Source organism: Chanodichthys erythropterus, chromosome 16 (assembly GCF_024489055.1).
Source record: "Chanodichthys erythropterus isolate Z2021 chromosome 16, ASM2448905v1, whole genome shotgun sequence".
Classification (NCBI taxonomy): Eukaryota; Metazoa; Chordata; class Actinopteri; order Cypriniformes; family Xenocyprididae; genus Chanodichthys; species Chanodichthys erythropterus.
Genome location: NC_090236.1, coordinates 14338084 through 14350351, shown reverse-complemented (window position 1 = coordinate 14350351; position 12268 = coordinate 14338084). Strand labels below are relative to the sequence as shown.

The following is a 12268-nucleotide window of genomic DNA, read 5'->3' as shown; positions in this document are numbered from 1 at the left end:
GCCGTGAAATGGCACAAACCCCCGTATCTACAGACGGAGAAATGCTGCAGTCGATATCATGTGACTGTAATAATGGAACTGTGGTTTATGTAGAAATACGAGACATTTAATGGCCACTGCTGAAGAACTGCTTTCATTCTATCTATCTATCTATCTATCTATCTATCTATCTATCTATCTATCTATCTATCTATCTATCTATCTATCTATCTATCTATCTATCTATCTATCTATCTATCTATCTATCTATCTATCTATCTATCTATCTATCTATCTATCTATCTATCTATCTATCTATCTATCTCAGATCATTTGTTTCCACTGGTGTTCCTCAAGGCTCTGTCTTGGGCCCTCTTTTATTTATTATCTTAGTCATATTTTTAGGAAATTTGGTGTTAATTTCCACTTCTATGTTGATGACACTCAATAAGACTCAATAAGAGTCTTATCTAGAGAAACCATCGGACATTTTCTAAAAAAAAAAATGAAAAATTTTATACATTTTAACCATAAATGCTGGAATGTTTTCATCAAAAACCTTCATTTCTTTCTGACTGAAGAAAGAAAGACATGAACATCTTGGATGACATGGAGGAGTGTAAATTATCAGGAAAATTTCATTTGAAAGTGAACTATTCCAGTGTTTCTAGTTTCCATTGGTGTTCCTCAAGGCTCTGTCTTGGGCCCTCTTTTATTTATTATCTTGGTGATATTTTTTAGGAAATTTGGTATTAATTTCCACTCCTATGTTGATGACACTCAGCTCTGTTTGTCCTCCAAACCTAATTCTACTCTTCTTCTTCACTCTTGGACTGTTTAGACGAGATCAAATCCTGTTTCTCATGCAGTTTTCTCAAGATAAATACTAAAAAACTCCACCTGCCTGTTTGTCTATCTGAACAAATACATATCCATCCAATAAATAATAAAACATTTATTTATGTAATGCTGTCAGTGCATCTGCCTATTTCAACATTGAAAACAGAATCTTGTTTATAGAGAAAATCAGCTTATTAATTTATAGTCATTAACAGTCCCATTAATTTAATTATTGTTAAAGTTCAGCATGTTTAAAAGTAGAACTGGATGAATTAAAGGGTTAGTTCACCCAAAAATAATTTATTACTCATCCTCATGCCGTTCCACATTAATCTTCAGAACACAAATTACAATATTTTTGTTGAAATCCGATGGCTCAGTGAGGCCTGAGCAATGACATTTCTTCTCTCAAGATCCATTAATGTACTAAAAACATATTTAAATCAGTTCATGTGAGTACAGTGGTTCAATATTAATATTATAAAGCCACGAGAATATTTTTGGTGCGCCAAAAAAAACAAATTTGTGTTCTGAAGATTAATGTGGAATGGCATGAGGATGAGTAATAAATTACATTATTTTAATTTTTGGGTGAAGTAACCCTTAAAGAAACTTCATTATGACCTCATTCACTGTAGAGTTTTGATCCTAAAATATGAAATGCTCAAACATTGGAAGAGCATCTAAAATCAAATAAAGCACAATAAAATCAATACATTTGCTAATCATAATAATGAATTCCTGCGTAAAGCGTTCTAGTTGATTATAATGGTTGGCTGATCAGAGCAGATGAATGGAGGATGTGAGCGGTCTCAGATCTGGTCCAGCGCTGCAGATGTGTGGTGCCGCGGGCCGTCTGTTACATGATGCTGATCTAATGTGGGCGCGAGCGCCGGGCTTCCCCACGGAGACCCATAAACCCACCGCTGCGTTCCACTGACGCCCATCTGTGTCCACACTGAGATTTGTGGCAGATTAGATGAATGCTACAGGGCAGAGAGAGAGAGAGCGGGTTTGTTTTGCTGGAGAACTCTATAGTTTTGAACTTCTGAATGTCGATGAAATATCTGGTCTTCTTCGACAGTCCAAGTCTTCCACCTGTCACATGGCCAAAGCCTGTTGACCTTCATTATCTGGTCTAATAACAGATATTATACATTCCTCTCTCTCCTCAGGTGTTGCTCCTTCATCTCAAGACTGCTGTGATAACTCCAAGGCTAAAGAAATCTGGCGCTGACCCTAATATTTTTTCCAACTTTTGCCCAATTTCTAATTTACCATTTCTTTCAAAAATATCGGAAAAGATTGTTGCAGCTTAAAAACAATCTGTTTGAACAATTTCAGTCCATTACATAGTCCAGAGACTGCCATGGTAAAAGTTACCAATGATCAGCTGGACTCTTATCTTTACTTATCTGTCCTGATCTAAATGAGGCCTTCGATAGCATTTCTCATCAAGTTCTTTCAGATAGATTCATCTCTACTGGTATCCACTTAGTTTAAATCTCTCCGGTCGCACTTAATTTGTCCAACTTAAAGATTTCAGATCATTTGTTCCCAATTATTATTATAATTATTCTGTTTCCACTGGTGTTCCTCAAGGCTCTGTCTTGGGCCCTCTTTTATTTATTATCTTGGTGATATTTTTTAGGAAATTTGGTATTAATTTCCACTCCTTTGCTGATGACACTCAGCTCTGTTTGTCCTCCAAACCTAATTCTACTCTTCTTCTTCACTCTTGGACTGTTCAGACGACATCAAATCCTGGTTCTCGTGCATTTTTCTCAAGCTAAACACTAATAAAACTGAGGTTCTTGTTGGCACTAAATCCAATTTGGTGAAATTTTACAGCTTTCCACTTATTGATAATTCCATAATTTCCTCATCTTCTCAGGTTATCATTTCTCATCAAGTTCTTTCAGATAGATTAATCTCCATTGGTATTGCTGGTGTCCTTCTCACTTAGTTTAGATCCTCTCTGATCGTACTCGATTTGTCCAACTTAAAGGATTAGTTCACTTTCAAATTAAAATTTCCTGATCATTTACTCTCCTCCATGTCATCCAAGATGTTCATGTCTTTCTTTCGTCAGTCAGAAAGAAATGAAGGTTTTTGATGAAAACATTCCAGGATTTTTCTCCATATAGTGGACTTCACTGGGGTTCAACGGGTTGAAGGTCCAAATGTCAGTTTCAGTGCAGCTTCAAAGAGCTCTACATGATCCCAGACGAGGAATAAGAGTCTCATCTAGAGAAACCATCGGACATTTTCTAAAAAAAATTAAAAATTGTATACATTTTAACCATAAATGCTGGAATGTTTTCATCAAAAACCTTCATTTCTTTCTGACTAAAGAAAGAAAGACATGAACATCTTGGATGACATGGAGGAGAGTAAATTATCAGGAAAATTTCATTTGAAAGTGAACTAATCCTTTAAAGATTTCAGATCATTTGTTTCCACTGGTGTTCCTCAAGGCTCTGTCTTGGGCCCTCTTTTATTTATTATCTTGGTGATATTTTTTAGGAAATTTGGTATTAATTTCCACTTCTATGTTGATGACACTCAATAAGACTCAATAAGAGTCTTATCTAGAGAAACCATCGGACATTTTCTAAAAAAAAATGAAAAATTGTATACATTTTAACCATAAATGCTGGAATGTTTTCATCAAAAACCTTCATTTCTTTCTGACTGAAGAAAGAAAGACATGAACATCTTGGATGACATGGAGGAGTGTAAATTATCAGGAAAATTTCATTTGAAAGTGAACTATTCCAGTGTTTCTAGTTTCCATTGGTGTTCCTCAAGGCTCTGTCTTGGGCCCTCTTTTATTTATTATCTTGGTGATATTTTTTAGGAAATTTGGTGTTAATTTCCACTTCTATGCTGATGACACTCAGCTCTGTTTGTCCTCCAAACCTAATTCTACTCTTCTTCTTCACTCTTGGACTGTTTAGACGAGATCAAATCCTGTTTCTCATGCAGTTTCCTCAAGCTAAACACTAATAAAACTCGTTTGTCTAGATATCGTTTTATCTATCTGTGTGTGTATCAGCATCTCCAGTCTTCAGTGTCACTTTTGTAACACTATAAATGTCTTTACTGTTGCTTTGGTCACTCTAATGTGCCTTGATCAATAGAAGATAAAAGTCGTAATGACCCCAAACTTTTGATTGTTAGTCTGTCTAGCTTTCAAACCCTAGTGTATTAATGCTTAATGCTGCATAACCTTCAGATCATAAAAGTTTAGGACAGACTTTGTCAAGCCAGCATTCAAAGTTTGTACTGATGCAGATATTTTTTTCCTGTATTTTAATGTGAAAATTCGTTTCAGAGCATGCGAGTAACACCATTAAGACCAACACATGCAGACAAACAGAATCCGTCCTATAATTGCTGAAATAATATAATGTTTTTTCCGTCATATAAACCCAGAGGAGCTGCAGATGGAGTCGTTGTGGAGGAGCGTCTCAGCGGGAGACTCTCGTGTCTCCAATCACATTCCCACTCTAATGATGGTGGAGAAAATTGAATTTCCGCACTCGATGTATCTCTCAGAAGTGTCACAATTCCCAGTGTTTTCTCTCTCTCTCCGTCGGCGCGCCGGTGTTGTGCTAGTTATCATATACTGCAAAGCGAGTTTTGTAATCATGTTGTCATATATGTTGTGCTGCTTATGTTTATCCGTGTATTGGATTGGAACGCAACGATTCTGGGTGTGCGAGTTATTAGTGCTGGTGTTGTAATACTGAAACACTCTGCTGACTGGATTATATTGCCACATAATGAGGTTTTGTTTGAAGCGCTGCACGAGAACTCTAATGGAGTTAACGCTGAAGATGGTTCCAGGCGTGTTCTGATCCGGTCCGGTCGCTCTGTGAGGTGCGAGGTCGGGTATCGATGTCACGTCTGGAAGTGCAGAACTCATTTAGCCGTGTGTAATGTGGGAATGAGAACATTAATGTGTGAATTACATCCCTGAGAGATTCGACAGTCGTCAGGAGACGAGGAGACCCATCAGACACTCCTGCTTTATGCAGTAAAAGACTTTATAGGTTGAATCCTTCATTCTGATTGGTTGATAGACGTTGCAGGTGTGGATTAATGAAGTGCATGCCGTTTTATTGACTAGGGATGTGAATTTTCTGAAGTCATGTCAGCTTTATTTCTATAGCGCTTTATACAATACAGATTGATTCGAAGCAGCTTTACTGTGATAACAGGAAATAACAGAATCAGTGATGCACACAGGATTCAGCTCTGCTGTAAACCGTCATTATTCAGCTGAAATCAGTTCAGGGTTGATTCATTGTGTTAAGTACATTAATTATGAAGTGAGTTCAATTCAGCTATAAAGCAGCTCTGCAGAAAACAGTGATGTCATCGTCCAGCTGAGCTGGTTTGGAGTTAAATCTGATTAGATTCATTTTCTTTTAAAGAAGCATTAAGTAACTAATCAAAACTATTTTATTTTATTTTAATTATTTGAATTTATTTTATTTTATTATTATTTTATTTATTTTTTATTTTAGGAAGTACCAAATAATTCACTGTAACTAGTATCAAATGTTCTACTACTGTAGCCATTTGTGTCACATATTTTAATTTTAATTATTTGAATTTATTTGAATTTATTTTATTATTATTTTATTTCATTATTATGTAATATGTTATGTTATATTATGTTATGTTTATTTATTTATTTATTTTAGAAAGCACCAAATAATTAATTGTAACTAGTATCAAGTTACTAGTATCTACTGTATCATTTTTAGTCACATATTTTAATTTTAATTATTTGAATTTAATTATTTGGATTTAATTATTCTAATTTTTATTTTATTTTATTTTATTTTATTTTATTTTATTTTATTTTATTTTATTTTATTTTATTTTATTTTATTTTATTTTATTTTATTTTATTTTATTTTATTTTATTTTATTTTATTTTATTTTATTTTATTTTATTTTATTTTAATTTTAATTTTATTTTATTTAGCACCAAATAATTCACTAAAACTATCTAGTTACTATGTACTGTATCATTTTTGGTTACATATTTTAATTATTTGAATTGAATTATTCTACTTTTTATTTATTTATTTGTTTGTTTATTTATTTAATTTTATTTGTATTTAATTTTATTTTAGGAAGCACCAAATAATTCACTGTAACTAGTATCTACTGTAGCATTATTATTCACTTATTTTAATTTTAATTATTTAAATTTAATTATTGTACTTATTTTAAGACTTTTAAGAAAGCAAAAAATAATTCACTGTAACTAGTTTTTCAATTAATATCTGCTGTAGCATTTTGTCACATATTTAAAAAAAATTATTAGATTAGATGAAACTGTTTGTTGCAAATGCTGCAAGTGTTTCTCTACAAACATATTAATATCCGTTTAGCTGTGGTTACCCTGGTCTTACCGCACATACCTGTGTTGCTATGGTTACAGAAGCGCTGGGACGAGTGCCTTCGGGTCAGACGTGATTTACGTGACGCTCTTCTGCGTTCAGCTGCTTATAGTTTCAGAAATCGAATCAATCAGAGCTAATGCTGTTCAAATTAGTGCCGTACGGAGGACGATCCCATCATTCCCTCATCCACAGCATATTGATCTGGAGCCGGAGTTCTGGATCAATACATCTGTTAATCACGCGCGCCGCGGCCTCCGCAGCTCTGGTTAAGGTTTCATTTAATGTGATCAGGTGACATTTGAAACTGAGCGCGATCGCACGGCACTGTTTGAGACGAAAGGTCAGACATGACGGGCTTCGCTCAAGTGTTTCTGAGGATTCAGCCGTAAACGATTCGATGCTCCACATTATCACTTATGCATCATTCACATATTCTTCAGAAAGTGTAGAAATCTAATACCTCTTCATTTCACTGCACTTTTTTCTCTTTTTATTAACTTGTCCTCGTGTCTCCCTTTTAATGCATTCATTTGATTTCATTTGAACTATATCTATAGCTTCATGTTTTATTATGCACTATTTTATTTCTAATATCAAGAATATAGAAATAATGATTTAGGTGTGAGAACACACATTCATTAATTAAAAGTGTAAAAATAAATAACTAGCTTTGATTTTATTTTATTTCATTTCTTTATTTTATTTTATTTTATTAGTCTTTTAAGAAAGCACCAAATAATTTATTGTAACTAATATCATATGGCCACCTACTGTAGCATGTTTGGTCACATATTTAAATTATTTTCATTTAATTATTCTATTATTAAAACCTTTTATCTACCTAACCTTTTATTTATTTATTTTTTATTTAATTTTAATTTATTTAATTTTATTTAATTTTAATTTTAATTTTATTAATTTTATTTGAATTTATTTATTATTATTATTTTTATTTATTGTTTTTTTTTTTTTTTTATGGACAAAACCTTTTTGTAAAAAAAAAAAAAAAAAAAACGTGTTTAATATACATTTTTAAAATGAGTAAGGTATGTGAACTCACATTAATTAAAGGTATAAAATACCTAAACTTTTTTTTTTCTTTTTATATATATATATATATATATATATATATATATATATATATATATATATATATATATATATATATATATATATATATAATTATTTTATTTTATTTTATTTTATTGCATTTCATTTCATTTCATCATTTCGTTTAATTATAATTTATTTAATTTAATTTTTTATTTATTTTTTAATTGATTTATTTTTTATCTTTTATTATTACTATTATTATTATTATTATTATTATTATTATTATTATTATTATTATTATTATTATATTTATTTATTTATTTTTTATGGAATCTCCAAATCATTTATTGTAACTAGTAGCATATTTGGTCACATATTTTAATTTTACTTAATTTAATTATTCTACTGACAAAACTTTAAAAAATTATTTGTAAAAATATTTTAAATGTTTAAATAACTCTTTTGAATGTAATGATTAAGGTGTGAAATATCAAACTATTTTTAATCACTTTAATGTAAAGCACTTTGTGCATAAAATCTGCGATATTTACTAATATGTAATATTTACTTACCTAAAATTTAATATATCTAATATTTACTTTTTGTTACGCATATGTAAATAATGTACAGTGTGTGCAATGACAGTAAAAGCATTCTCATTCTAAATAAACATGCAAAAAAACATGGCTTATTAAATACAAATAGGGTTACAGTGGCTTCATCAGGTTGCGAGCCGGACTCAAACCTCTGGTGACAGTCTGTTTTCGTGTCTCAGGTGAAATGCTGTAAATACTGGCCGGACGACACCGAGATCTACCGCGACATCAAGGTGACGCTGATCGAAACGCAGCTTCTGTCTGAATATGTGATCAGAACGTTTGCGGTGGAGAAGGTGAGTGACGCTCTTCACACACTCCTGCTGACTGAGGCTGATTAATAGAGCAAACTCAAGCTCTTAAAGTCGTCTATTGTGACGCATTTCCGAGTGAAACGGCTTTGCAAACGAGAACAAATGTAGGAGAAGAGTGAATTTAACACAATACTGACGCAGGCGTCACATGTGCGGCTCTGTCTCGTCTGCAGCGAGGAGCTCATGAGATTCGTGAGATCAGTCAGTTCCATTTCACCGGCTGGCCGGATCACGGCGTCCCGTATCACTCGACGGGTCTGCTGGGCTTCGTGCGCCGGGTCAAGGCCAAATCACCCACTAACGCCGGACCCATCGTGGTCCACTGCAGGTATGACATCATCACCATCTGCAGTCACATGACACTCTTATAAACTCAGAGATACTGTTCTGAATGTATAGTGCTTTATTATTATATTATATTATATTATATTATATTATATTATATTATATTATATTATATTATATTATATTATATTATATTATATTATATTATATTATATTATATTATATTATATTCTCTGATTCTATAGTGCTTTATATTATATTATATTATATTATATTATATTATATTATATTATATTATATTATATTATATTATATTATATTATATTATATTATATTATATTATATTATATTATATTAATTATATTATATTATATTATATTATATTATATTATATTATATTATATTATATTATATTATATTCTCTGATTCTATAGTGCTTTATATTATATTATATTATATTATATTATATTATATTATATTATATTATATTATATTATATTATATTATATTATATTATATTATATTATATTATATTATATTATATTATATTATATTATATTATATTATATTATATTATATTATATTAATTATATTATATTATATTATATTATATTATATTATATTATATTATATTATATTATATTATATTCTCTGATTCTATAGTGCTTTATATTATATTATATTATATTATATTATATTATATTATATTATATTATATTATATTATATTATATTATATTATATTATATTATATTATATTATATTATATTATATTATATTATATTATATTATATTATATTATATTATATTATATTATATTATATTATATTATTCTCGGATTCTATAGTGCTTTATATTTATTATATTATATTATATTATATTATATTATATTATATTATATTATATTATATTATATTATATTATATTATATTATATTATATTATATTATATTATATTATATTATATTATATTAATTATATTATATTATATTATATTATATTATATTATATTATATTATATTATATTATATTATATTATATTATATTATATTATATTATAATAATCTCTGATTATATTAGATTATATTAGATTATACAGTATTATGTTATGTTGTGTAGTATTACATTATGTTATGTTATGTTATGTTATGTTATGTTATGTTATGTTATGTTATGTTATGTTATGTTATGTTATGTTATGTTATGTTATGTTATGTTATGTTATGTTATGTTATGTTATGTTGGATTTCATCTCTGTTTTCTCTGTTAACCTCAATCTGTGTTGTGATTGGTCACCTCACAGCGCGGGGGCGGGGCGAACAGGCTGCTTCATCGTGATTGACATCATGCTGGACATGGCGGAGCGGGAGGGCGTGGTCGACATCTACAACTGCGTGAGGGAGCTGCGATCGCGCAGGGTCAACATGGTCCAGACCGAGGTATTTGACCTTTGACCTCTGACCTCTGACCTTTGCCTCATTTAGCCTGTCGAGTAAATGTGAAAATGCATTTGATTTATATTTACACTATATTAATCCTTAAAATAAAAATAACAGAATCAGTGATGCACACAGGATTCAGCTCTGCTGTAAACCGTCATTATTCAGCTGAAATCAGTTCAGTGTTGATTAATTTCGGTTCATAAATTAATCATATATTATATTATATTATATTATATTATATTATATTATATTATATTATATTATATTATATTATATTATATTATATTATATTATATTATATTATATTATATTATATTATATTATATTATATTATTCTCGGATTCTATAGTGCTTTATATTATATTATATTATATTATATTATATTATATTATATTATATTATATTATATTATATTATATTATATTATATTATATTATATTATATTATATTATATTATATTATATTATATTATATTATATTATTCTCTGATTCTATAGTGCTTAATATTATATTATATTATATTATATTATATTATATTATATTATATTATATTATATTATATTATATTATATTATATTATATTATATTATATTATATTATATTATATTATATTATATTATAATATTATATTATATTATACTGTAAACCATCATCATTCAGCTGAAATCAGTTCAGTGTTGATTAATTTCGGTTCAATAACTGTGTAAAGTACATTAATTATGAAGTGAGTTCAATTCAGCTAAAGCAGCTCTGCAGAAAACAGTGATGTCATCGTCCAGCTGAGCTGGTTTGGAGTTTAATCTGATTTAATGCAAAGCATTAAGTAATTAGTAAGAATTAATGAGAATCATTAAGTAATTATTATTTATTTTATTATTATTTTACGGAATAATACACTGTAACTAGTATTAAATGTCCTACTACTGTAGCAATTTGTCACATTTTCATTTTAATTATTTTAATTTATTTAATTTTATTATTATTTTATTTATTTTGTATTTTATTTTAGGAAGCAGCAAATAATTCACTGTAACTAGTATTAAATGTCCTACTACTGTAGCAATTTTAGTCACATATTTTAATTTATTTATTTAAATATTTCATTATTTTATTTTTTATTTATTTTATTTTATCTCATTTATTTATCTTATTAATGATTTTAATATTCATATTTAAGGTTTAGTTCAGTACTTAAGAAGCAAAATGACTTAATTTTGACACATTTTTCAGTAAACAAGACTTCACTCTTGCTGAAATTTGTGCTGGAAAATTGCAGTTGAGTTGAGAAAAAGTGCAGTTGAGTTTTATTCTATTCACCTGTAGTGTCTTGCCTTAAAACACAGATATAAATAGAAATGAATGCACAGAGGCTTTTAGAACAGAAAAATCCCCGTGCGAGAGCGTTAAAGCGCTGTAAATGCACTCGAGTCCTCCTGATTCCAGCCGCTGCTATTTTAACCTGTTAGCGTCTCATAAACACTCTCGACATCACGCATACGAGCGGTTAATGCGTCTGAGTGAGGAAAGCAGATTACGGTGCTCCTGACGGGTTTATGTACGGCTGCAGATGAAGATCTCTCCGGTGTCCTGATCGCAGGCCATCTGGATTCACTCGCTGCACCGCTTCACTGTAATTCCGGCATCATTACTTTAACGGCCGCATGTTTCATAGATGACGTCTGGGTTGGTATTTGAGAAGCGCTGCACTAACGTTTGCCTGATTCACCCTCCTCGAGTTCAGTGACCTTCAGAGGCGTGTGTGTGTGTGTGTTTCCCTCGCAGGTGTTTTGGCACGCTCTGTCGCCCGACGGGCACTTGTTACCTTTTTACACGCGCGTTTGAACCGTCACTGATGATTTGCGACGACACGCGTTCGCTCATTAGAGCACCGCATCGTTTTCATGCGCAGCCGGATTCTGATGCACCGCCGCAAAGGTCAGAGTTCGCGGCAGATGCCTAATCAGAGGCGCGCTGACCCCGTCCTCGCAATCTAGTCAACGGTGACAGGCCAAGATGGTTTGGAAATGTCACTTCAGCAGTGATTTCCATCAAACGGCTCGAGTCGCTGGGGCGAAAGCTTCTGATTTCAATATTGAGATGCTTTGATGATTCGCCGCTAATAAAGTTTGATGTTCTTTCTGCCTCACGCCGTCCAAATCCCTCGTGAAACAAATGAGTGCAATCACAGTGGCATCTGCATTTTCAACGCTGACAAATTCCATGAATACAAAACAGATGAAGGATGTTGGGACACAGCGATGGAGGAAACCAACAGATTCATTACACAGCGGTGTTTTGTATGAGTTCGGGGTCAGTAAGATGTTTAAATGTTGTT

At 30.7% G+C, this 12268-nt stretch overlaps 1 protein-coding gene across 8 annotated transcripts in view; it reads left to right on the top strand.

Moving 5' to 3' along the window:
• Positions 1–12268, top strand: part of si:ch1073-391i24.1 (receptor-type tyrosine-protein phosphatase mu) — a 217712-nt gene that overhangs the window by 186425 nt on the left and 19019 nt on the right. For all 8 annotated transcript variants that reach the window (XM_067361858.1, XM_067361856.1, XM_067361855.1 and 5 more), the window contains 3 exons: positions 8074–8190; positions 8382–8536; positions 9795–9930. In XM_067361858.1, coding sequence (XP_067217959.1) covers positions 8074–8190; positions 8382–8536; positions 9795–9930 — 408 coding nt within the window. The remainder of the gene's footprint in view (positions 1–8073; positions 8191–8381; positions 8537–9794; positions 9931–12268) is intronic.